This window comes from Nicotiana tabacum, chromosome 2 (genome assembly GCF_000715075.1).
Source record: "Nicotiana tabacum cultivar K326 chromosome 2, ASM71507v2, whole genome shotgun sequence".
NCBI lineage: Eukaryota > Viridiplantae > Streptophyta > Magnoliopsida > Solanales > Solanaceae > Nicotiana > Nicotiana tabacum.
Window position 1 is genome coordinate 71,795,384 of NC_134081.1, and position 27,057 is coordinate 71,822,440.

At 42.2% G+C, this 27,057-nt stretch overlaps 1 protein-coding gene across 1 annotated transcript; it reads right to left on the reverse strand.

Annotated features, from left to right (window-relative positions):
- Positions 1-24,275: 24,275 nt before the first annotated feature.
- On the reverse strand, positions 24,276-25,936 carry LOC107786048 (NAC domain-containing protein 104-like). The gene is made up of 4 exons (XM_075229091.1): positions 25,768-25,936; positions 25,218-25,513; positions 24,623-24,666; positions 24,276-24,372 (listed from the first exon to the last, which is right to left on the reverse strand). The coding sequence occupies exons 1-4, from the start codon at positions 25,934-25,936 to the stop codon at positions 24,276-24,278; spliced, it is 606 nt and encodes a 201-aa protein (XP_075085192.1).
- Positions 25,937-27,057: the final 1,121 nt, after the last annotated feature.

Here is a 27,057-nt window from a genome sequence, read left to right on the forward strand (position 1 = left end):
TTTCACCGAGTGACTATAAGTGATTTTTGCTCTTCCTTGTTTCACCGATGTTGGGCCTTTATATTTTATTGTACACGATCCAGTTGTCAGACTGAGGTGGGGTGTTGAGGCACGGACATTTATAATTGTCATATCAAACCAGAAATGGTAATCCCAAAAATATAGCGAAAATTAAACTTGCTATAACCAATTAACTGGCAGTCTAGCACTGATACCGTAAACATTTTTTATACTGTTAATTACTCTGTTAGTATATATATAAAACTTTTTTTAAGAAATAATAAGAAACAAGAAAATGGCAAAAGAGAAGAGACAAGCGCTCTCTTACATACATTTATATATGTCAACATGTGCAGTTGTTTGTAAATGCAGTCTTGTAATGTATGGGTGAGATGATTAACAATGCTTGTTGCTTACGAGCTATTTAAGCAATGAAAGGATTTTTACTATTATACATCCAAACGGCATATAGGCCTTTCCATTTTATCTAAAGAACTTGGACTAATTAAAAATTGCTACACGTGGTGAAAAGGTCAAAACTAGTAATTATGCCATAATTGTATTTATTTTTGGTCGATAGAAAAAAAAATTTGGTATCTCAAAAAGAAATATTCCAAAACTATATCTAGGAATATTATTTTAATGAGTCTTTATTATACTAATCATTTTAAATATATTTGTAAGAAATAATTTATTTAATTTTGAATTCAATTTGGATAAAATAAATGTGATAATTGAATACTTATTTGAACGTTAGTTTGGAAAAGTCAATTGACCGTTTGATAGCGTTAATGGCCTTCAAGTTTAAAGTTTTGTGAACTTTTAAAAAAACAAATTAAAAGTTTAAGCATAAAAAACATGTTTATATGGTATCTTGTATATTTTATTTTAATCCCCAATAGACCAAACATTTATTAAAAAAGTACGGTTACTAAGTAATATCGTCATTATTTAAGCATCGTACTATAATCTCAATATAATTTGTTTCGGAACCTAATGGCTTGCTCCCAGATGCAATAACACTGCAAGTGAAACCTATCTATCCATCTCAATTATGTATTTTAGTGATATTTGATGCTTTGCCAATATTTTTATTCAAATAAAGATTTCTTTATTTGTCTCTTGTTGCCATAAAATCACAATTTAAACTGCAATATTATGAATCCGAATAACAATAACCTTCTACTATTACAATTCCATTAAATCTTTCATATTCAACTGTTAATTGTGTAAAAATGTTCAAAAAATAAAGTTTCTTTACTTAATATTTTCTGAACAATTCAACTTATAATGAATCAAGATTACTTGAAATTTGAATTTTTTTTTGGAATTATTGTTTGACCAAAAATATGGCTCTTTGTTTAAATAATTAAATTTATGCAATTCTGGGTTAAACTTAGTTAACAATAATATTTCTAGATGAAGCTTCCGAGGGTGTAATAAACACTAGATGGGTCTGGTCAAATAGTGATAATAATATGCAACAACGGTTCCCAAAAGCATGAGCAATAATGTAGCATTTAATAGCAATGGATAACAATAAATGGTATTTAAGTAAATAGGAGGAATGATTCACCCAATAAATGATGAACTAGATGGTTGGTCCTCCTGGCAATGATGAGTGACATACAAATCCTTGAATGTTCGAGTTATTCATGGATCTGATGGAAAAGTATGAAATAATATAGACAAGAATCTCAGTGAAAATGTGGTGTTTGTATCTTAGTAAGAGACAGAGAGAGAATCTTTTTGTCAAAGTGTGTTCTTACAAAAATATAACACATGCCCCTATCATTGTCTCTTTTTTCTATATATATGGGACATGTTCCTAAGAAATCCTAATAGTACAAGTGCAGAGAATATCCATTAGAATATTCCCTTTTTTATATCCTATCCTGACAAACTAGCCGTTACAGCTCTTATCATCGATATTCAACCTCGACCTCGACCCTTGTTGATATCTTGACTACGACTCTTATCGACATCTCGACTACGGCTCATGTCGACTCTTCGACCAAGGACTTTGCTGCTTCTTGGGTCGCTTCGACTAACGTCGACTCGAGAATCCTTCCCATAATATTATCTTGTCTTAGATACTCTAGAGACAGATTTTTTCTCATACAGTTAGTCCTTCCGCTTATTGAGACCGACTTTAGGTGGGGTCGATGAGTGGATTTGCTCGTTGTGGTAGAAATAATTGAGCGATCAGTTCAGATCGTGGTGGTCATGGTGAGTCGGCAACGTAGCCCTATGCGGGCCACCTATTTCAAAATATCTCATTTTTCCCGATCAATTTGTTGGAGTTGGGCTGTCCACACATTAAGATGATGTCATGCGTCATTATGATGCCTTTTCCTGATACGTTGCTTCGTTTCTCGTGTGTCATTTGATTGAACCTACCGCTTTTGTTACATCGCCAGTAATGATGAACCGTTTTCGATTTTGGTGCCCAGGTTCTTATAAATAGATATGCTAGGGTGTAATTTTGAAGTTTTAGGCCTTCTACTCCGAAACTCCATATCTCTTTCTTTCTTCTCTGTGATTTAACACTTTCTTTTGTTTTCAATCCTTTATTGCTTTATACTCTTTTTCTTCCGATAAAACATGACTAACGTACCTTCCGAGTCTAGTGAGGGAAGTGAGTCGATCCCTTTAGCGATGGTGCTCCCTCCTCATGAGAGGAATGCTCTTGCCGCCGTCAAGGATGGAGACTTCCCTTTGGTGTAGGAGATAATTCCTCGCAATCCTGACACCGGTTCTGATTTCACGAAGTCCCCTAATGCCGACCCTGGAGTCTTTCGATCCATGATGACGGAAAAGGAATTAGGAGAACTTAGGGGTAAGTACGGCATCCCCGATCACCTCGAATTAATCCCGGTTGGGTGGGATACGGTGGAGGTCCATCTCCCTGGATACTGCGCCTTCTATGCCTACCCCTTTCAAGTCGGTTACACTCTCCATCTCCTTTCGCTGGTGGAGTAATTTTGCCGATTACTGCATCTTCCCAACCTAGCTCGCCCCATACGTCTACAAGCTTATAAGGATGCTCACTAAATTCGTCAAGCTGGCCGGGGTCGATCTCTCACTTCGGCATTTGATACATCTGTTCGCCCCTAGCTTTTATAGGGGGACGATGCTAAACCTTCGCCACTGATGAGGCAAGTTCCTAGTGGTGAAGATGGACGACATGGCTAATCGCCAATTTTGGTTAAACTACTTCTTCGTCTGAATCGAAGACGTGGTAGCTAACGTCGATGGTTTCCCTTAGATTTGGAATTGTGCACTTAGTTTCCTTGTTCGCATGTGTTTGATTTGATTTTTTTTGCTTGGTCGTGGGTTCTAATTTATCGTCCTTTCTCCTATCTTTTTTTTTATGCAGCCAAGACCTCGCCTCCTCCTCTGGTTGAAGACATTTCAGACTGGTTAGTCGGCTCCTCCCTCATATCGTGGGGATTCATGAGTGGCCGGGCTTCTTCAAGAGGTTTGGGCCGACTCCCTTTTCGACTGGTAAGTCCCTTGTTTTGTTGGAGTCTTGGTTTCTTTTCTTTCCGTTTATTTTGTTGACCTCCCATTTTTCCTGTGTTTTTTTTTCAAGCATCGGCCAGGGGCCTTCTAGGAGGTCGAGAGCTCTCGCCCCTTTGTTCTGAAAAAGAAAGGCTACTACGCCCTCAGATTCTGCTCCATCTATGACGTTGACTATTTCTGCTCGCGCCTCTACCCCTCCTATTGCAGCATCTGGTCCTGTGCCTTCCGCAGCCGTGGGGACTTCGACCACAAAGATCTCGGCATGTCCTATATATTGTCTTATAGATGAAGACGATGAACTTGTGCGGGGCGAGGGGGACTTGATTCCCCGTAAGAGGAGATCTGTGGATGCCGGCGATAGGATCGACCGGGACGTTGACTTAGTGGAAGGTAATTTTTCACTATGTGAGACGGTGACCATTGTCATTAGGGATGACATCGAGCCGGAGTCCGGGACTCCAAGGTTTGAGGTAGCCGAAGTGGATATGCCTTCTATGGCGACAGAGGTGGAGGGATCGGATGCCGACATTCTCGATACTTCGAGGAGAGATGAGGCATCGACTTCTTAGCCGGCCGCTGATACTTCTTTTCCGTCCAACGAGAGAGGTAAGGATGTAGCCGAGGAAGGCCACGAGTCGGGGTCGGACATTGACGCAGATGACCTGAAGATGATAGAGGAGGGTTTTACCCAACTGGAGGTAAGGTTGGAGGGTCTACGAGGACCATTGAGATCCCTATGGACCGCGACTTGCTGAAAAACATAGAGAACATGGTACCTGCCCTCGTCTCTCTTTGCTCCGACATAGAGGGTAAGTGTCACGACCCAAACTTCCTCCGTATAACATCGTGACGGCACCTAGTCTCTACGACTAGGTAAGCCTAGCAAATTGCAGAAATAACAGTACGAAAGTAAAACTTATCTACTAACTGCAATAGATATTGAATAACCAATAACAATGTCGCTCGACATGTACAACAATCAAAACGCTAGACGTACACAGCTTCCCAAAACCCGGAACATCATGAGTCATAAGCTAAAGAAGGAAAACTAGTATCTCTATACACCAGAGTCAAAGAAAAGAAGTACGGAAGGTAAATGACATAGGAGAGAATAGAGGGGGACTTTGAGGTCTGTGGCCGCGACAGATGTACCTTGAAATCTCCGTACAGCAACAAGCACTCTCAGCTACTAGTGGGGCTAATAAGAAGTACCTGGATCTGCACACAAAACATGTGCAGAAGAGTAGTATGAGTACACCACAATGGTACCCAGTAAGTGCCAAGCCTAACCTCGGTAGAGTAGTGACGAGGTTAGGTCCGGGCCCTACTGGGATATAATAACAAGACAGATGATATAATAAAATGAAGTAAAATGAATAATTTAACAGAAAGAATTCACAGAGGAATAACAACACATAAACAATGTGATAACAACAGGGGCGCTCCCGAGATACCGTCTCGTAGTCCCAAAAGTAAATATGCGAGGAGATCTCCCGAGGTACCGCCTCGTAGTCTCAAAAGTAAATGTACAGGGAGAACTCTCGAGGTACCGCCTCGTAGTCTCAAAAGTAAATGTGCAGGGAGAACTCCCGAGAAATCGCCTCGTAGTCTCAAACGTAAATGTGCAGGGAGAACTCCCCAGGAACCACCTCGTAGTCTCAAAAGTAAATGTGCAGGGAGAACTCCCGAGGAACCGCCTCGTAGTTTCAAAAGTAAATATGCAAGGAGAACTCCTGAGGAACCGCCTCGTAGTCTCAAAAGTAAACATACAACTCAAACCGATAAATACAACAGTTCACAGCACGATTTCTACAGTTATACTGATAAAGAACAAGGAAAAGCAGGAAATCAACTAGGCATGCTTCATAGAGTTCAAATAAGCAATTAAAGCATGCAGACATGCGATATTAGACTAAACAGGATAGCTACACATATTGGAATAGCTCAACTAAGAATGAAAAACAGACTAATACTCATTTAAACTGTATAACTCAAATTAAAGGAAAAACAGATTACTATTCAGTAAAATAAATCTAGTTTTTACACCAAATAGCCCGTGTACGTACTCGTCACCTCACGTACACAGTGCTCACATATCACAACAGTACCAAATCCTAAGGGAATTTCCCGCACACAAGGTTAGACAAGCCACTTACCTCGAATCAAGCTCAATCAATCGGCAACAATGCCTTTTCCATGAATATCCGACTTCGAATGGCTCAAATATAGCCAAAATCAATTACATACCATAAATACAACTATAAGAAATTAATCTAATTAATGAAATCAAGACTAAAGCAAGAAATTAGAAAATCGTCCCAAAAGATCGACTCGGGCCCATGTCTTAGAATCAGGTAAAAGTCACAAAATATGTACACCCATTCACTCACGAGTTCACTCGTACAAAAATTATCCAAATCCGATGTCAAAATCCCAATCAAAACCCAAAATCTTGGTTGAAGAACTTCTTTCCATTTTTTCCAAATTTTCACCCCAAATCCGAAATTAAATGATGAAATTAATGATAGATTAGTGGGATATAACCAAAAATAAGTGAAGAATCATTACCCAATCGAAGTCTCTGAAAATCCCTCAAAATCTCGTCCAAATCCGAGATCCCAACTCAAGGTTTTGATAAAAATGGCAAAACCCTCATTTTTAAAATGTTTTATTCTGCCCATGCAATTCCTTCTTCGCGAACGCAGCCACACCCTCGCATTCGCGAAGCAAAAATTTTCCTTCAGTCCAAAACCTTCTTCTCGAACATGAAAGCCCCCTCGTGAATGCGGAAGCTTACAATGCCTGACCCTACGTGAACGCGAGACTCTTCATCGCGAACGCATAGGCTAACTGTCTGGAGTTCCATCTGACCGTTTCTCTACGCGAAACGCGATGACCATATCGCGAACGTGTAGGCTAAATGATCCACATCTTCGTGAACGCGGGAACCACATCAGGAACGCGAAGAACAAACTCAGATGGCCTCCCAGATGCCTTACGTGAATGCGAGACCTCTCCGCGAACGCTATGAAGAAAAGTCTACAGCAAAAATACCAGAAAATCTGCTATCTTTCCTAAGTCCAAAATGATCCGTTAACCATCTGAAATCAACCCGAGGCCCCCGGGACCTCAACCAAACATACCTATAAGTCCTAAAACATCATACGAACTTAGTCGATACCTCAAATCACATCAAACAATACTATAAACACGAATTACCCTCCGATTCAAACTTAATGAACTTGAAAATTTAAATTTCTACAACCGAAGCCGAAACATATCAAATCACGTTCGATTGACCTCCAATTTTTCACACAAGTCATATTTGACATTACGGACTTACTCCAACTTCCAGAATCGGAATCCGACCCCGATATCAAAAAGTTCACTTCTGGTCAAAATCTCCAAAAATTCGACTTTCGCCAATTCAAGCCTAAATCAGCTACAGACCTCCAAAACATAATCCAGATACGCCCCTAAGTCCAAAATCACCCAGCGGAGCTAACAGAACCGACGAAACTCTATTCCAGAGTCATCTTCACACAGTTCTGACTACGGTCAAAATCCTAAGGCTTAAAATTCCGTTTAGGGACTAAGTGTCCCAAAACACTTCGAAACTAAAGAAAAACCTCCCGAAAAGTCACATAAGCAGAAGAAAGATACGGGGAAGTAGTTAATAGGGGATCAGGGCTATTACTCTCAAAACGATCGGCCGAGTCGTTACATCCTCCCCCTCTTAAAACAATTGTTTGTCCTAGAACGAGCATAGAGACATACCTGAAGTGGTGAATAGATGAGGATTACGGCTGCGCATATACTACTCGGTCTCCCAAGTCGCCTCCTCGATCGGCTGACCCCTCCACTGAACCTTCACGGAAGCAATGTTCTTTGACCTCAGCTTTCGAACCTGCTTGTCCAAAATAGCCACTGGCTCCTCAACATAAGATAGATCCTTGTCCAACTGGACTGAGCTGAAATCCAGCACATGAGATGGATCACCATGATACTTTCGGAGCATAGAAACATGGAATACCGGATGAACTCCTACTAGACTGGGAGGTAAGGCAAGCTCATAAGCAACCTCTCCAACTCGCCGCAACAACTCAAATAGACCAATGAACCTTGGGCTCAGCTTGCCTTTCTTCCCGAACCTCATAACGCCCTTCACAGGTGAAACCCGGAACAAGACCCGCTCTCCAACCATGAATGCAACATCGCGAACCTTCCGATCCGCATAACTCTTCTGTCTGGACTAGGCTGTGTGATGTCAGTCCTGAATCACCTTCACCTTATCCAGGGCATCCTGAACTAAGTCTGTACCCAATAACCTAGCCTCGCCCGGCTCGAACCAACCCACTAGAGACCGACACCTCCTACCATATGGAGCCTCATACGGTGCCATCTAGATGCTCGACTGGTAATGGCTGTTGTAGGCAAACTCCGTAAGTGGCAAGAACTGATCCCAAGAACCTCCAAAATCTATCACACACGCACAGAGCATATCCTCTAATATCTGAATACTGCGCTCGGACTGTCCATCCGTCTGAGGGTGAAATGTTATGCTCAGCTCCACTCGAGTACCCAACTTATGTTGTACGGCCCTCCAGAACCGTAATGTAAACTACGTACCCCGGTTAGAGATGATAGATACTGGTATGCCATGGAGCATGACGATCTTGCGGATATAAATTCGAGCCAGCTGCTCGGAGGAATAGGTAGTCATCACATGAAGGAAATGACCTGAATTGGTCAGCCTATCCACAATCACCCAAACTACATCAAACCTTCGCTGAGTTCGTGGGAGTCCCACAATGAAATCGATAGTGATCCGCTCCCATTTCCACTCCGGAATCTCTAACTTCTGAAGCAACCCACCTGGCCGCTGATGCTCATACTTCACCTGCTGGAAATTTAGACACCGAGCTACATGTTCAACTATGTACTTCTTCATTCTTCTCCACCAGTAATGCTGCCTCAATTCCTGGTACATCTTCACGGCACCCGGATGGATGGAGTACTGCGAACTGTGAGCCTCCTGAAGAATCAACTCTCGCAAACCATATACATTGGGCACACATAACCTGCCCTGCATCCTCAATGCACCATCATCCCCAATAGTAACCTCCTTAGCATCACCGTGCTGGACCGCTCCTTAAGGATAAGCAGATGGGGGTCATCATACTGACGCTCCCTGATACGATCATAAAGAGAAGACTGAGAGACCACACAAGCCAATACTCAACTCGTCTCAGAAATATCCAATCTCACAAACTGGTTGGCTAAGGCCTGAACATCCAATGCCAATGGCCTCTCTACTGCTGGTAGATATGATAAACTCCCCAAACACTCTGCCCGGTGACTCAAAGAATCGGCCACCACATTGGCCTTCCGGATGGTACAAAATGGTGATATCGTTGTCCTTAAGTAGCTCCAACCACCTCCGCTGACGCAAGTTAAGATCCTTCTATTTGAACAGATGCTGCAAACTCCGGTGATCGGTGTAAATCTCATAAGGTACACCATACAAATAGTGCCGCCAAATCTTCAAGGCATGAACAATAGCTGCTAACTCAAGGTTGTGGACAAGATAGTTCTTTTCATGCACCTTCAGCTGTCTGGACGCGTAGGTAATCACCCTACCGTCCTGCATCAACACCGCACCGAGACTGATCCGCGATGCATCACAATATACAATATAAGACCCCGAACCTGTAGGCAATACCAATACTGGGGCTGTAGTCAAAGCTGTCTTGAGCTTCTGAAAGCTCTCGTCACACTCCTCTGTCCACCTGAATGGAGCACCCTTCTCGGTCAGTCTGGTCATATGTGCTGCAATAGATGAGAATCCCTCTACAAACTGACTATAATACCCAGCTAAACCAAGAAAACTCCGGATCTCCGTAGCTGATGACGGTCTAGGCTAACTCTGCACTGCTTCCACCTTATTCGGATTCACGTGGATCCTATCACTCGATACTACATGATCTAAGAATTCCACTGAGTCTAGCCAAAACTCAAACTCATGAAAATTTCGCATATAACTTCTTTTCTCTCAAAGTCTGAAGCGCAGTCCTTATGTGCTTCTCATGATCCTCCTGAGTCTGGGAGTACACCAGAATATCGTCAATAAACACAATGACGAATGAGTCAAGATAAGGCCGGAACACACTGTGCATCAAGTGCATAAAAGTTGCTGGGTCATTGGTCAGCCCAAAAGACATCACAAGGAACTCGTAGTGACCATACCGAGTCTTGAAGGCAGTCTTCGGGATATCTGGCTTCCAAATCTTCAACTGATGATAGACTGAACGTAAGTCAATCTTGGGAAATACTCTGGCACCCTGTAACTGATCAAATAGGTCATCAATACGAGGCAAAAGATACCCGTTCTTCACTGTAACTTTTTTCAACTGGCGATAATCAATGCACATACGTATAGAACCATCCTTTTTCTTCACAAACAAGACAGGAGCACCCCAAGGTGACATACTGGGCCGAATGAAGCCCTTATAAAGCAACTCCTGTAACTGCTCCTTCAACTCTTTCAATTTAGGAGGAGCCATATGATATGGAGGAATAGAGATGGGCTGAGTGCCCGACAATAAATCAATGCCAAAATCAATATCTCTATTGGACTGCATGCTTGGAAGATTAGCTGGAAACACATCTGGAAAGTCCCTCACTACTGGAACTGAATCAACTGTAAGGGTATCAATACTGACATCTCTCACATCAGCTAGATACGCGTCACACCCCTTCTCAACCATTCGTTGAGCTTTAAGAAATGAAATAACTCTGCTAGAAGTATACTCTAAGGTACCTCTCCACTCTAATTGCGGTAAACCTGGCATAGCCAGCATAACAGTCTTAGCGTGATAATCAAGAATAGCATAGTGGGGCGACAACCAGTCCATGCCCAAAATAACAAAAGTCTACCATGCTGAGTAATAATAAATCGGCTATGGTCTCAAAACGACTAAGAGAAATCAAACACGACCGATACACGCGGTCCACAACAAGAGGATCTCCCATAGGAGTAGACACATAAATAGGGAAACTCAAAGAATCCCGAGATACACCCAAATACAGGGAAAAATAAGAGGACATATAGTAATATGTAGAGCCTGGTCAAATAATACTGACGCATCTCTATGACAGACCAGAACAATACCTATAATGATAGAGTCGGAAGCAACTGCCTTAGTACGAGCAGGAAGAGCATAATATCGGGCCTGGCATCCCCTTCTAGGGCGACCTCGACCTCCCCGACCTCCATCTCGAGCTGGCTGAGTAGGTGGGATGGTAGCTGGTGCTGGAATCATAGCCTGAGGATCCGGTGGAGCACACGGTGGCTGGGAAGTCTGTGGAGGTGCACCCCTCTTAAGTCTGGGGTAATCCCTCACCATATGTCGGGTGTCGCCATACTCAATATAAGCTCTCAGAGAGCGTGGCTACTGTAACTGGCTCGGGCCAGGTCTGCTGGACTGACCGCTAAAAGTACCCCGAGCAGGAGGCACACTAGATACTGGCGGTGTATAATAAGGCTCCAGGGGCCTAGCAGGGGCTGGAACACCACTGGCGGCTGGAAGAGCTAAATGAATAGGGCGACTCATATAACCCCTACCATGTCGAACTGCAGTTGGGGCATGAGTACTGCTGTAAGAAATATCCTGGCAATACTCACAACCTGCTGATAAGAAATATCCATCTCCAACTCCCTGGCCATACTAATCTGGATACTGGGATGTAGTCCCTCAATAAACCATCGAACCCTCTCTCGAACTATGGCAACCAAGGCCGGTGCATGTCGGGCCAAATCACTGAAGCAGACTGCATACTCTGGCACAGTCATAGCACCTTGATGCAGCTGCTCAAACTCTGCGTGTCATGAGTCCTTGAGGCTCTGAGGGACATACTCTCTCAAAAACATGTCCGAGAACTGAGTCCATGTAAGTGAAGTTGCCTCATCTAGACTACTCAACTCATAAGCACGCCACCACTGATAGGCTGCTCCTCTAAGCTGGAAGGTGATAAAAGAAACCCCACTCATCTCCGCTACGCCCATAGTACGGAGAATACAATGGCACTCCTCCAGAAAACCCTAAGCATCCTTTGACGCCAATTCACTGAAAGTAAGAGGGTGGTACTTTTTGTACCTCTCAAGTCTGAGCTGCTCCGCCTCAGAAACTGCTGCCCCAACCTCGGGCTGAGCTGGAGCTACCGGCTGCAACGGTATAATCTCTGGATCCTAGTCAACCTGAACCAGCTGCTCTGGAGTACCGGTGACGGGAGTTTGTGCTCCTCCCCTAGCCTGAGATGCGCAAGGAGCAAGTGGAATCAATCCATCCTGAGCTAAGGTGCTGAACATGCTCAGAAACTAGGCTAGAGTCTCCTGGAGAGCTGGTGCAGCAATAGGCACCTCAGGTGCCTGCCATCCAGCTGGAGCTACTGGGGGCTCCTCTATAGTAGCTCGTGCGGGTGCTTTGGGTGCACCGCGTGGACGTCCTCGGCCGCTACCTCGGCCCCGGCCTCTCGCGGCTCTATCAGGGGGTGCGGGTGCCTGGTCATCAGATCCGCCTATACGTGTCCTCACCAACTGTGAGAGAAAATAATACAAAAGTTTAGAATTTTTTTGGATGTCAACAAATTTCGCACGACAAGGAATCAAAGAAGTATAATTTTTCCTAATAGTTCCATAGCATCCCGAAGATAAGTACAGACGTCTCCATATCAATCCGCGAGACTCTAATAAACCGGCTTGTGACTCACGACACCTATGAACCTAGAGCTCTGATACCAATTTGTCACGACCCAAACTCCCTCTATATAACATCGTGACGGCACCTAGTCTCTACGACTAGGTAAGCCTAACAAATTGCGGAAATAACAATACAAAAATAAAACTTATCAACTAATTGCAATAGATACTGAATAACTAATAACAATGCCACTCGGCATGTACAACAATCAAAACACTAGACGTACACAGCTTCCCAAAACCCGGAACATCATGAGTCACAAGCTACAGAAGGAAAATTAGTATGTCTATACACCAGAGTCTAATAAAAAAAGTACGAAAGGTAAATGGCATAGGAGAGAATAGAGGGGGACTCCGAGGTCTGTGGATGCGGCAGATGTACCTTGAAGTCTCCTTACAGCAGCAAACACTCTCAGCTAGTAGCGGGGCTGATAAGAAGTACCTAGATATGCATACAAAACATGTGCATAAGTGTAGTATGAGTACAGCACAACGGTACCCAGTAAGTGCCAAGCCTAACCTCAGTAGAGTAGTGATGAGGTTAGGTCCGGGCCCTAATGGGATATAATAACACGACAGATGATATAATAAAATGAAGTAAAACTGAGAATTTAACAGAAAGAATTCACAGAGGAATAACAATACACAAACAATGTGATAACAACAGGGGAGCTTCCGAGATACCGTCTCGTAGTCCCAAAAGTAAATATGCGAGGAGATCTCCCGAGGTATCGCCTCGTAGTCTCAAAAGTAAATATACAGGGAGAAATCTCGAGGTACTGCCTCGTAGTCTCCAAAGTAAATGTGCGGGGAGAACTCTCGAGGAACTGCCTCATAGTCTCAAAAGTAAATATGCAGGGAGAACTCCCGAGGAACTGCCTCGTAGTCTCAAAAGTAAATATGCAGGGAGAACTCCCGATGAACCTCCTTGTAGTCTCAAAAATAAATTTGCAGTGAGAACTCCCGAAGAACCGCCTCGTAGTCTCAAAAGTAAACACACAGCTCAAACCGATAAATACAACATTTAACATCACGATTTCTACAGTTATACTGATAAAGAACAAGAAAAAGCAGAAAATCAACTAGGCATGCTTTACAGAGTTCAAATAAGCAATTAAAGCATGTAGACATGCAATATTAGACTAAACAGGATAGCTACACATATTGGAATAGCTCAATTAAGAATGAAAAACAGACTAATACTCATTTAAACGGTATAACTCAAATTAAAGGAAAAACAGATTACTATTCAGTAAAATAAATCGGGTTTTTACAACAAATAGCCCGTGCACATACTCGTCACCTCACGTACACGGCACTCATATATCACAATAGTACCAAATCCTAAAAGGATTTCCCGCACACAAGGTTAGGCAAGCCACTTACCTCGAATCAAGCTCAATCAATCAGTAACAATGGCTTTTTCACGAATATCCGACGCCGAATAGACCAAATCTAGTCAAAATCAATTACATACCATAAATACAACTATAAGAAATTAATCTAATTAATGAAATCAAAGCTAAAGCAAGAAATTAGAAAATCGCCCCAAAAAGTCGACCCGGCCCCACGTCTCGGAATCGGGTAAAAATCATAAAATATGAACACTCATTCACTCACGAGTTTACTTGTACCAAAATTATCCAAATCCGATGTCAAAATCCCAATCAAAACCCAAAATCTTGGTTGAAGAACTTCTTTCCATTTTTCCCAAATGTTCACCCCAAATCCGAAATTAAATGATGAAATTAATGAAAGATTAGCGGGATATAACCAAAAACAAGTGAAGAATCATTACCCAATTGATGTCTCTGAAAATCCCTCAAAAGCTCGTCCAAATCCGAGCTCCCAACTCAAGTTTTTGATAAAAATGGCAAAACCCTCGTTTTTGAAATGTTATATTCTGCCAGATATTTCTTTCCTCGCGAACGCGGCCACACCCTCACGTTCGCGAAGAACAAATTTTCCTTCAGTCCAAAACCTTCTTCGCGAACGCGAGAGCCCCCTCGCGAAATGCAGAAGCTTACATTGCCTGACCCTACACGAACGCATAGGCTAACTGCCAGGAGTTCCATCTGACCGTTCCTTTACGCGAATGCGATGACCATATCGCGAACGCGTAGGCTAAATGATCCACATCTTCGCGAATGCGGGAACCACATCGCGAACGTGTAGAACAAACTCAACTAGCCTCCCAGATGCCTTACGCGAATGTGAGACCTCTCCCGCGAACGCGATGAAGAAAAGTCTGCAGCAAAAATACCAGAAAATCTGCTATCTTTCCTAAGTCCAAAATGATCCGTTAACCACCCGAAATCAACCTGAGGCCCCCCGGACCTCAAAACATACCTACAAGTCTTAAAACACCATAAAAACTTAGTTGAGCCCTCAAATTACATCAAACAACACTAAAAACACGAATCGCCCTCCGATTCAAACTTAATGAACTTGAAACTTTAAATTTCTACAACCGATGCCGAAACATATCAAATCACGTCCGATTGACCTCCAATTTCGCACACAAGTCATATTTGATATTATAGACCTACTCCAATTTCCAGAATCGCAATCCCACCCCGATATCAAAAAGTTCACTTCCGGTCAAAATCTCTAAAAACTCAACTTTCGCCAATTCAAGCCTAAATCAGCTACAGACCTCCAAAACATAATCCGGACATGCCCCTAAGCCAAAAATTAACGAACAGAGCTAATGGAACCCACGGAACTCCATTCCGGAGTCGTCTTCATATAGTTCTGACTACTATCAAAATCCTAAGGCTTAAACTTCAGTTTAGGGACTAAGTGTCCCAAAACACTCTGAAACCAAAAACAAAACCTCCTGACAAGTCACATAAGCAGAAAAAATATACGGGGAAGCAGTTAATAGGGTATCAGGGCTATTACTCTCAAAATGACCGGACATGTCACTACAATAAGACCCTCCAAGAATTGGATGACGTCACCTTGTCGAGGAGTATAGTCGGTCTTTCTCTCAGGGTGAGTGCTTAATGATTTGTCCCCCCTTTTTTTCCTTTGTTAGCAGGGGAATTTTCATGTTTACCTTACTTTTTTTTTCATTTTATGTTTGCAGACTTTGATTTTTGAGATTGAAAGTGCTCGAAGGGAGGATAAGCACAGGGAAATATTTGTGAGGTTGAAAAACAACTATTTCGAGTACCGTGGCAAGTAGCGGGAGTTTCACAGGCGGTTTAGTGAGGGTGAAAATTTGTAGGCCCTTCGTGCTGAGTTGAAGGAGAAGGATGACGAGCTGGTGAGAGTCATTGAGAAGTATAGCATCCTTGAGGGGACGCTGAGGAGTAGGGATGAGAAGTTTGAGGTCAGCAGAGCCGTGGAGGCCCAATGCGGCGACTTTCAGGCACAAGTGGTCGAGCTGAGCATGCAATTGGAAGAATGCCGGCTTCAGATAAAGGTTCTTAATGGTAAAGTTGTTGAGAAGGAGAGCGAGCTTGAGAAGGCAGAGTATTCCCATTTGGTAAATGACGATCGACTAGAGGAGAGGAGATGAGAGTTGGAGAAAGACAATTCCCTCCTCTATGATCAGGTGGGCACTTTAGAAGCTGAGAAGGCACAACTGCTTGCACAACTATCTTCTTCTTGTACTTTAGAAATTCCCAACATTCCTCGGGACCTGTATGAAGAATGGATTCATGCCGAGGCTCAGTTGGACGTGTTTCACGATTTGCATAAGGCGGGGTTTGTTTCTGTAGTCGCTCTTGATGATGTTCGTGTTAAGGCCCGTGAGGCTCAGATCTCTTATGGATATGATCCCTCCACGCCTGGGGCTGGCGATGATGAGAGGGACGAGGGTGTGGATCAGCTTGAAGAGAATGCCTGGTATGATGCTGCATACCCTAAAGGCAAAGATGACGGTGATGAGAGGGATCAAGATGGCCCGGACATCGATGGTCAGGGTGGTGAAGGTGTAGGGGATCATAATGGTAGCGATCAGTAGTTTTTCTTCTTCTTTTATGTGAACTTCTGTATTTTTGCTGGCGTCTTCATGAGCCTTTGTAAAAAATATGTTTAAGTATGAAATGCCAAGGTTGTTTTCTGCATCCGTTTCCTTTCCTATGGTTTATTTTCTGTACTTATGTGTTTTTTGCTTCTGTTGTGGTTTCCTGTGCTCTTTGTTTACTATGCGTTGAGATGTGGCTGAGGTCATCAACTTGTTTGGTCGTGACCCTTCGTTAAATCGCGGCCAAGAACCGATAGGTGCTTTTTCGAATGAGGTCGAACATAACCTGAGTTTAATTATGGCCAAGGGCTGGTAGGTGTTAGCTCGAGCGAGGTCGAACATAACCTTAATTTAATTATGGCTGAGGGCCGGTAAGTGTTAGTTCGAGCGATGTCGAACATAAACTGAATTTAATTATGGCCGAGGGCCGATAGGTGTTAGTTCGAGCTAGGTTAAACATAATGTGAATTTAATTATGGCAGAGGGACGGTAGGTGTTAGTTCGAGCGAGAGTCGAACATAATCTGAATTTAAGGAAGATGTGCTGATAAGTGTAAAGTTTATTGCCTTGACATTATTGCTTTTGCTACATACTTGAAGAAATTTCCAAATTTTTGGGTGTTGGCTGGCGTTCCAGTCCCAATCCTGGTCTATCTAGTCCCTTCATTGTTCGATCTGGAGAATAATGAGAGGTTGAGCAATGAAATAGTGATCACGGCCTTGCCTTCACATACTTTGACTTGGAGTGTTCCCTTCGTTGCTTCGTTAAAAACCTCCTTGAGAAAACCCAACTGGGACAAAACTAAAGTGAGGGAAAAAAGAGTGCGACTTGGGGGACGCTTTTTCTTTTAGAAGTTGAAGTATTTGAGGTGGTTGATATTCCAATTGTTTGGTAGTAGCTTTCCTTCCATTGTTTCTAGTTGAAATGATACTTTATTTACTTTTGCTGTGATTTTGTACGGACCGTCCCAATTTGTTCCTAGCTTGCCTTCAATGGGATCTTTGCTCGCTTGGGTTTTAGCTTTCGGTACGTAGTCCCTGATTTTGAACGGCTTGACCTTTGCTTTCTTGTTATAATAGCCTTCTATTATTGTCGTTGCTTGCGCCGCTCTCATGGGAGTACCTTAGACTGGGCTACCCGACCTCGACTGGTATTATTGCCTCGGTCGCGTAGACCAAAGAGTAGGACATCTCTCTTGTGCTCCTTTTCGGAGTTGTTTGGTAGGCCCACAATACTTCTAGTAGTACTTCTGGCCATAGGCCCTTGGCATCCTCAAGATTCTTTTGCATGATGTTTAGTATTGATTTGTTAGAGGACTCTGCTTGCCCGTTGCCAGCGGGGTGGTACGGGGTTGAGAGTATTCTTTTGATATGCCATTTCTCGAAAAATTTGGCAGTTTTCTTTCCTGTGAATTGGGGTCCGTTGTCGCACCTGATTTTATTGGGAAGGCCGAACCGGCATATGATATTCCTCCATATAAAGGTGATTACTTCCTGTTCTTGTATTTGGGCAAATGCTCGTGCTTCCACCTACTTAGAGAAATAGTCAGTTAAAACCAAAAAGAATCGTACATTACCTCGTCCTGCCGGGAGGGAGCCCACGATGTCCATTCCCCATTTGATGAACATACAAAGTGAGGTGACCGAGTGGAGGTGTTCGCCCACTTAGTGAATCATTGGGGTGTACTTCTGGCATTGCTCGCATCTTTTCACGAAATTTGCGGCCTTCTTTTTCATGGCGGGCCAGTAATATCCCACCCGTATGAGGCATCTGACTAGTGCTTGGCTACCGGAATAAGCCCCACAATGACCTTCGTGGATTTCTTTAAGGATGTGCAGAGTTTTGTTTGGGCCCAGTCACTTCGCTAAAAGGCCACCGTAAGTTCTCTTATACAGGTCATTGTGGAGGATACTGTATCTTATTGCTTGCATTCTCAGTTTCTTGGCCTCTTTTTATCGCCAGGGAGTGTGCCGTCCTACAAGTATGCGACAATAGGATTGCGCCAGTCCCAACTTAAGTTAATGGTTCTTACCTCGACTTGGTCTAGCGATGAGTTGAGGAGATTGACCACGTTTTTGTCTCCTGTTGTGAAGCTTTTGGTGGATGCGACTAGTTTAGCGAGTCCACCTGCCTCTGCATTCTATGCTCGTAGAATTTGGTCGAGCTAACATTCGTTGAACTCGGGCAGCAGCTTGCAGATTTCGGTCTAGTATTTTTTGCAATCTTTGTTCCTTGATTTGGAAAGTCCCTATGACTTGGTTGACCACGAGCTTGGAATCATAATGTAATTTTAAACGTTTTGCCCCATACTTGAGCGCTAGTCTCAAACCTACAATGACAGCCTCATACTTGGCCTCGTTGTTAGTCATATTCGGGCACCTTATGGACTGTCGAATTACTTCACCTGTTGGGACATCGAGTTCGAGTCCCAGTCCGGACCCTGATGCGTTGGATGCGCCATCGGTGTATAGGACCCATAGGTTTTGTGTTTGGTGGAAAGTTTGGACGGCTTCCCTTTCGACTTCAGGCATAATTTTTGCACTGAAGTCGACGACAAAGTCAGCGTGCACTTGCGACTTTATCTTCGTTCGCGACTGGTACGTGATATCGTGCTCGCTTAGCTCGATGGCCCACTTGGACAACCTTCCCGATAACTTGGGTTTATGTAAAATGCTTCTTAGGGGGGAAGTTGTGTTTACCGAGATAGGGTCACATTGAAAATATGGTCTAAGCTTTCTTGAAGCTATGACTAAGGCCAAAGACAGTTTCTTGAGGTGTGGGTACCTCGTCTCGTCATCGACTAGTATTTTTCTAATGTAATAAATGGGAGATGCGTACCTTTGTTTTCTCAAATTGGGACTGCGCTTATAGCTACCTCGGACACAACTAGATAAATGAGGAGACGCTTCCCCGGCTCTGGTTTTGAAAGCAAGGGCGGCGACGACAAGTATGCCTGTAGTTCCCTCAGAGCTTGGACACACTCCGAAGTCCATTGGAGGCCGTTATCTTTCTTAAGTATGCCAAAGAATTTATGGCACCTATCCGAGGACCGCGAGATGAACCTTGATAGGGCAGCGATGCAACCAGTCAACCTTTAGACCTATTTTTTGGTGGTCAAGAGTTCGGGTATCCCCTCGATGATTTTGATTTGGTAAGGGCTGACCTCGATCCCTCGTTGTCATACCGGGAAACCTAGGAACTTTCCTGAGGCTACGCCGAGCGCACACTTCTCTGAGTTCTATTTCATTCTATACCGTCTGAGTATGTCGAAAGTTTCTTTTAGATGGTCAATATGATCTTCTCCCCTTTTGGACTTGACCAGCATGTCGTTATTTATACTTCCATTGTTTTACCGAGCTGATCCTTAAGCATCCTCGTCACCAACCTTTGATGAGTCTCCCCTGTGTTCTTTATTCTGAAGGGCATGACCCTGTAGCAGTACGTTCTTTGGTGGGTGATGAATGTGGATTTTTCCAGATCTTCCTCTTCCATGAGGATCTGATTATAGCCTGAGTAAGCGTCCAATAAGCTTAGTAGCTCATGATCGGCCATTGCATCAATGAGTTGGTCGATGCGAGGCAGTGGGAACGAATCCTTTGGGCATGCTTTGTTCAAGTCTATGAAGTCCATGCACATCCGCCATTTCTCCTTTTTTTTTAAACTATTAATACGTTGGCGACCCACTTGGGGTACTTCAAATCCCTGATGTAACCATTTTCTAATAGTTTTTCCACTTCCTCACGCACTACGTTGTTGATTGCGGAGTTGAATTTACACCTAACCTGACTCACCGGGGGGTGGAAGGGGTCGACGTTTAATTTGTGCGTGGCAATTTTCTTTGGGATGCCCGGCATATCTGCATGGCTAAAAGCAAATAAATTTGCGTTAGCTTTTAAGAATTGACTGAATTTACCTGGTTCCTGAAGTTTGCAATCGATATAGGCCTTCTTGCTATGGTCGTTGGGAGATAATTGAATGGGGTTAAGGTCTTCTATGGTCGATCCTGTGGCTTCGACTATGTCGGGATCTTTGATGCCTTCCCCGACCTCGACCCTGCTGATTGCTATGCCTCTTTTTCTTTGTCCTTCCTTTGTTGGGAGGTCGTGCTGTCTAAAGCAATGCGGTAGCATTCCCGGGATGTACGTTGCTCTCCTCGTATGCTGAATATTCCCCATGGAGTTGGGAATTTGATGACTTGGTATAAGCTGGAGGGGACGACCTTAATGGGGTATATCCATGGTCGTCCCACAATGGCATTGTACGCGATGTCTTGGTCCATGATGTGGAATGTTGTTTCCAGAGTCACGCCGCCGGCCAAAACAAGGAGTGTAATTTCCCCGGACGTCCGTTCAACTGCATTGTTAAAACCAGCTAGTGCGATGTAGCGCGGTACTATCTTATCCTATAGTTTCATTTGGGTAAGTACTTGGGGATGGATAATGCACGCGCCGCTCCCGTCATCTATCATAATGCGTTTAACATCAATATCTAAAATTCGTAGATTAATAACAAAGGCGTCATTATGAGGAAAAGCCAAACCGTCGGCGTCCAACTTGTCGAAGATGATACTTTCTTCGAGTTTGTCGTACCATTCACGGGTGATAAATCGCTTGAGTTTGTGGGTAGTGGTGAATTTCACGCTGTTGATGGAGGCATCGTTGCCGCCGTCGATGATCATGTTGATGGTACGGGCTGGTGAGGTGAGATAGGCGGCCCTTGATGTTCGCGTCCTCTGGCAAAATTTGTTCTTCCCTTATCGCTTAGCAACTTTTTAACGTGTCCTTATTGTAGCATATTCACAACTTCCTGCCTCAGAGTGATGCAGTCTTTAGTCTTGTGCCCTCGTTCCTGGTAAAACTCATAGAGGGCGTCAGGTTTTCTGATGTTAGGGTCCGATCTCATCTTTGGTGGTCACTTCACTTTTGGCCCGAGCTTCTCCAGGGCGTAGACTATCTCTGTAGGTGACACAAAAATTGTGAGCAGATAATGGGGGGGCATACCTCTGTCGTTCGGATGGGTTACCATCATTAGTCTGGATGGACCTTCTTCGTAGCGGGGGAGGGGTGGCGGTAGTTCTGATATATGGTTGATGTCGTTCCCCGTTGGGTCGTGGAATTGGATGATCTCTTCTAGCATTGTCTCTTCGATCCTTTCTTGATTCCGCTTGTACCGAGGTTAGTCGGTGGGTTGGCCCGTTGAGGTCGTCCTCATCTGCATGAACCTTGGCACAATAAGCATTGTGGATTTCATCCTAAGTGATTGGGGGTACTTTATCAACCGAATCAACAGTTTCCTCGTTGCTCTTGAACCATCCCTACTCAGCCCGTTCTAAAAAGCTGCGACCGCCATCCCTTCGGACACGTTTGGAAAAGTCATCCTTACTCGGTTGAACCGGGTGAGGAATTCACTCAGTCAATCTCTCAGAGATTGTTTAATAGAAAATATGTCGTTCACTCTAGCCTCGGCCTTCTTGACTCCGACGTGGGCCGTTATGAACTTGTCGGCCATTTCTTCAAAGGTTTCTGTGGAGCGTGCTGGTAGCTGTGAATACCAGGTTAATGCCCCTCCTGTGAGGGTTTTGCCAAACTTCTTCAGCAAAATGGAAGACACATGTTCTTTGGTGAGGTCATTGACTTTTACGACGGTGACGTAATGAGTCATATGATCTTCAGGGTCGGTTGTGCCGTCATATATCCTGAGGTAGGGCATCGTTTTAAAGGTTTTTGGTATAGCATGTGGGGCTGCGTCATCAATGTACGGCTGTTCGACGAACCGGCCGACATCCCTCTTCAGCAACAACTTAGGGGCGCTAGGTATTTTATCGACCCTTCCTTGGTGTTCTTTTATTTGATCTCGGAGCGCCTTGTTTTTATTCTCCATTTCTTCCATCCTTTTCAGAATGGCTGCAAGGGCATTGTCACCTGCACTATCAATGACATTGTGAGTAATACTTGTCATTGGAGGAAAAAGCTGGTTGCACTGCTCGTCCGCTTGTTGTATCGTGCAAGTCCTTGCGTTTTATGTAGTTGTATCCTGAGTGGGCTTGTTGAGGACGCTGGTTAGCGTGTCAATTAGTGGATGCACTGGGCGTTATTTTTTAGAGTTGGGGGTATCTCTTCCCCCACAGACGCGGAGGCTCCCTTACCACAAGATTTTGTGATGTTATAGTGAGGGAGTGGTGACCCGTCTCGCCTTGGGGATGCACTGGGCGCGTGTCCTCACCCGCGGTTTCACAGTTTCATTGATGACGTTCATGGGGTTGGTTGGGTGGTCACTTGCTGTTCTCGTTCTTTCTTCTCGGTTACCTGCCATGTAGGGTTTTGTATGCACAAAGAGATCTTGGGTTTTGTGACGTTAGTGACTCGTGTTAGTCGTAGATCTAGAGAAAACTAAAAATTTAACTAAGAGATTCCCACAAACGGCTCCAAATTGTTTGACAAAAAATATGGCTCTTGGTTCAAATAATTAAATTTATGTAATTATGGGTTAAACTTAGTTAATAATAATATTTCTAGATGTAATTTCCGAGGGTGCAATAAATATTAGATGGGTCTGGTCAAATAGTGATAACAATATGCAACAACGGTTCCAAAAAGCATGAGCAATAATATAGTATTTAATGGCAATGCATAATAATAAATGACATTTAAGTAAAAAAGAGGAATGATTCACCCAATAAAGGATGAACTAGATGGTTGTTCCTCCTGACAATGATGAGTGACAGACAAATCCTTGAATGTTCGAGTTATTCTCGGATCTGATGGAAAAGTATGGAATAATATAGACAAGAATCTCAGTGAAAAGGTGGTGTTTGTATCTTAGTAAGAGACAAAGAGAGAATCGTTTTGTCAACGTGTGTCTTACAAAAATATATCACATGCCCCTATCATTGTCTCTTTTTTCTATATATATGAGACATATTCCTAAGAGAACTAATAGTACAAGTGTAGAGAATATCCATTAGAATATTCCCTTTTAATATCATCTCCTGACAAACTAGCCATTACAGCTCTTATCATCTATATTCAACCTCGACCTCGACCCTTGTCGACATCTCGATTACGACTCATATCGACACTTCGGCCAAGGACTTTGCTTCTTTTTGGGTCGCTTCGACTAAGGTCGACTCGAGAATCCTTCCCATAATATTATCTTGGTTTAGATACTCTAGAGACAGATTTTTCCTCATACAATTATGAAGAGCATATGTGAAAGATTCATAAATGAAAAAGGGTGGGAGGTGGGAGGTGGGAGGAGGGGAAGGGGGGAGACAGAGAAAAAATAGCAATAGGTAATCACGATAATTTCGAGTTTTAATCATGAGAATTAGGTACTACTTATAAATTTGGTATTTATCCATTATTTAACATATTATCCTAATGCAAATGTGTGAATTCAAATTAATTGGGTCAGCAAAATTTGAATATCATTGAATGCTAAGAATAAAGAAAAACATCATAGAAGTAAGTAAGAGGGACAAAAAATGGTTCAAGTGGTAAGCACCCTTCTAAGATTGTGGGTTAGAGAGGGAAAAAAGAGGCTAGAGGGAGGCAACTGCATCAAGTGAAGAGTATGGAAGTAACCATTCAACGTATGGAGTTGCATGATTTTGATTCATTTATGTTACTTATATCATATGCAATGTGGTTGGCCATGCCTCGAATTTCTGAATTTCTTCACCACGTGTCATGATAATTAATTTCTTATGATTAACTACTTGGAGTAATATATAAAAATAATTATTAAACAAAATTTTTGTTCTGAATTAGAAACACTATAAGAATTGCCAACCAACTAGAGCAAAGATGTCACATATATAAAGACATTGCATTTATTTGTTACATCAAATTTCATTCACTGAGGAAATAACAAATAAACTTGGAACGTTCTACGATTAAAGCCCACCTCCACCCCCACCCAACCCCAGAAAAGAAACTAAAGAAAGAGAGAAGAAAGCTAATCAACAAGTCCGAGTTTAATTAGATTTAATTTTTCTCGATCTAATTAATTAATTGACTAATGGGGCGAACTAATGTTATCATCATCAAGATCATCTAGTGAAAGGAATACTTCATCCAAGCATGAAAGCTCTGCGCTATCATTGTCAGAGTTGCTTTCGTGTACACAACAAATCAGAGGGAGTTAGGATTTGAAGTGTGTGGTTCTAATTTTAAAATAAAACACTGCTTTCAGTGGAAATCGAACCCCCATCTTTCCCAACGAACCCACAGCCCTTACCGTTGAACCAAGACCCCTTTTGTTACTGGGTTCGGCAGTATATATTTATATAAATTTAGTAAATATTTCAATACAAATACATGGTTGCGGAAAAAGTTACTGGGTTCGCCCGAACCCGCACCCACTAGGTAACTTCGCCCCTGCAACAAATTACCCATTTACTATACTCCTGAAAAAAAGCAACAAACACAAAAATAAGACGACTGCCATACTATACCAAAAATAAGGAATTTAACTTACATATGTGGATTAATACACTGATTTTTATATAATATTAATGTAATTTAATTTGTTATAGCAGATTGTCTTCATTAAATTTAAAGTAACTTGTTCCACGAGTTTATTACTCCTAGAAGTTACCTATAGCTAGTTACTCTCGCTGGTTCATTTTAAAGGTCGTTTAAACATTTTACGGTTCGTCTGAAATAAGTGTCATCTTAATCAAAATCAAGAAGACATTATTTTGTTTTCTTTCAAATTTACCCTTATTTTGATATATGATATCGGTATAACTTTCTAAAAATTCTTCTCATGTTTGAAGAGAAATAAAGGGTCACTTAGTCAAATAATCTCTTATAATTAATGTTATTAACTGATTTTCTTAAAAAGTATGTTAAAACCATCCAATATAAATTTTTAATACTATATATCATGAATAAAAATTAAACTCCAAAAGTAATTTGGGCCACATTATTAATTAGTATGTCAAAGTGGACATACATTTGTGGAATGAGTTGTTGATCTTCTAGAGGATGATCGATTGCTACTACTTGTTGAAGCTGAAGAATGAGAAAGCCTGTATTCCTGCATTAGCCAATTGGTTTTATGGCCTTGTGGTGGCTCATCACCCATGTAAAATCCATAGTATTTCTTCGTCCCAATAACTTTGTGATTGGAACTTGACAATATTGATTCATCAACTCCCACAGGTTGCCAGTATCCATTCCCTGTGATTCGGGTCTCATTTGTTATCCTACTATAGAAATACCATTTGTTTCCTACTGCCATTGTTTTTCCTGCCAACACCATATCATGCATGAAAATTAAAATTATAAGAGTTTTAACTTGTATACTTTGACAGTGTAAAAACATTATTGTATTATCACGTCACCTAAAGATAATTTCATATTAGTAACTTAAAAAATAAGGTAAATTATTTGCTAACAGGTTGAAAAAAGATATTAATAGACGTGATAGTGTAAAATATATTCTTACAGGCACGTGTATACAAGTAAATATCCAATAAAAAACAAGTGTTGGAAGTATATACCTGCATCCAAATCCCAAGGATCATAGGGATAAAGATGAAGATCAGGAATGATATCAGGATGGCAAGGTAAGAGAGAAGCCTTGCGTTGGAGAAAATGAACAACCAGCTCCTCATCTGTTGGGCTGAACCTAAAACCAGGTGGTAGGTTTACATTATTATTATCCCCCATTAATTCAACTATGCAACTCAATTAGTATGAAATGAGACGTTCGTCATCGTCTTGGACTTGGCCGTGCCCTATGGATTGGTCAAGCTCATGTGACAGTGACGTCAATAGGAAGTACTATATATTAGGAAAGAAAGAATGAAATATTGATGTATATATCCCAGCAAATATATCTAGCTAATGCAGGAAGAATACAAGAATAGTAGAAGGATATATATTGGAATGTCTAATAATGGTAGAATTAACGGAGGACAAAGGAATGATTTTATAGTGAGAGAAAGGAAGGAGAGAGAAAGAAGGTAATAAAGTTTAGGATCATCAACACCACCACCACCATACTGACCTCATTTCTCAAATTTCACGCAGTCTCTCCATTATATTTTCTGCTAGCTTCAATGCAGGGTTTGCTTCACTTTTGGATACTTAAATGGTTATCGTTGGCTGGTGGCTATCTAAAGGTGAGGGGTGATATACCTTTTATATTAGTGTATTAACCTTATAATAGCTTTTATTTAAATTTTATATATATAAATACCCTAATATCTATATATATATATATATATATATATATATTTGACTTTGAACTCATATTATTATTATTGTATAAGTATTAATTTAAAGTTGTTGTAAGAACTGGAACATTAAATCCTGAATTTGATTAAGAGTAGTTATAACTCAAGCATTTGGATCAAAATCCAATACTTGAGACTAACGAGACCTGTTTTTATTAGAGGGAATCAAATAAATCCCCTTTTTTTCTCTCTTCACGTGTAGTTACATGTTCGCTACAGTACAATGTATATTAATACTTGGATTATAGGCAAAGATCGGACATGGATTTATACAAGAATGGTGTTCCAAAGCAACATATATGCAGATCTAGGATAGGACTGCGGTACTTGGCTTAAGTTATAAGCGTCTCTACAGTACTTCAACCTATTAAGCGCTGATGAGGTCACTTTAGGAGTACCCTTTTTTTTTTCGGCTGAAGAAGATATATTTTATACTATATATTAACTAACCATTTCAAGAAATGACCCTTCTCCTGAGTACTTGATTTGAAGGATACAGTGTTGGCTTCTCTGAAAATGTGCCGCACAGGTGGCCCTCCAACAATTACTTGC

Excerpts from the sequence above, each read along its gene's own strand:
- LOC107786048 (XM_075229091.1), bottom strand. The coding sequence starts at position 25,936 with ATGGGGGATAATAATAATGTAAACCTACCACCTGGTTTTAGGTTCAGC. Across the intron at positions 24,667-25,217 it reads CAACAACTCATTCCACAAAT|GAGTATAGTAAATGGGTAAT; the intron begins GTATGTCCACTT and ends GCTTTTTTTCAG. Across the intron at positions 24,373-24,622 it reads TGCAGGGGCGAAGTTACCTA|CAACTCTGACAATGATAGCG; the intron begins GTGGGTGCGGGT and ends TGTACACGAAAG.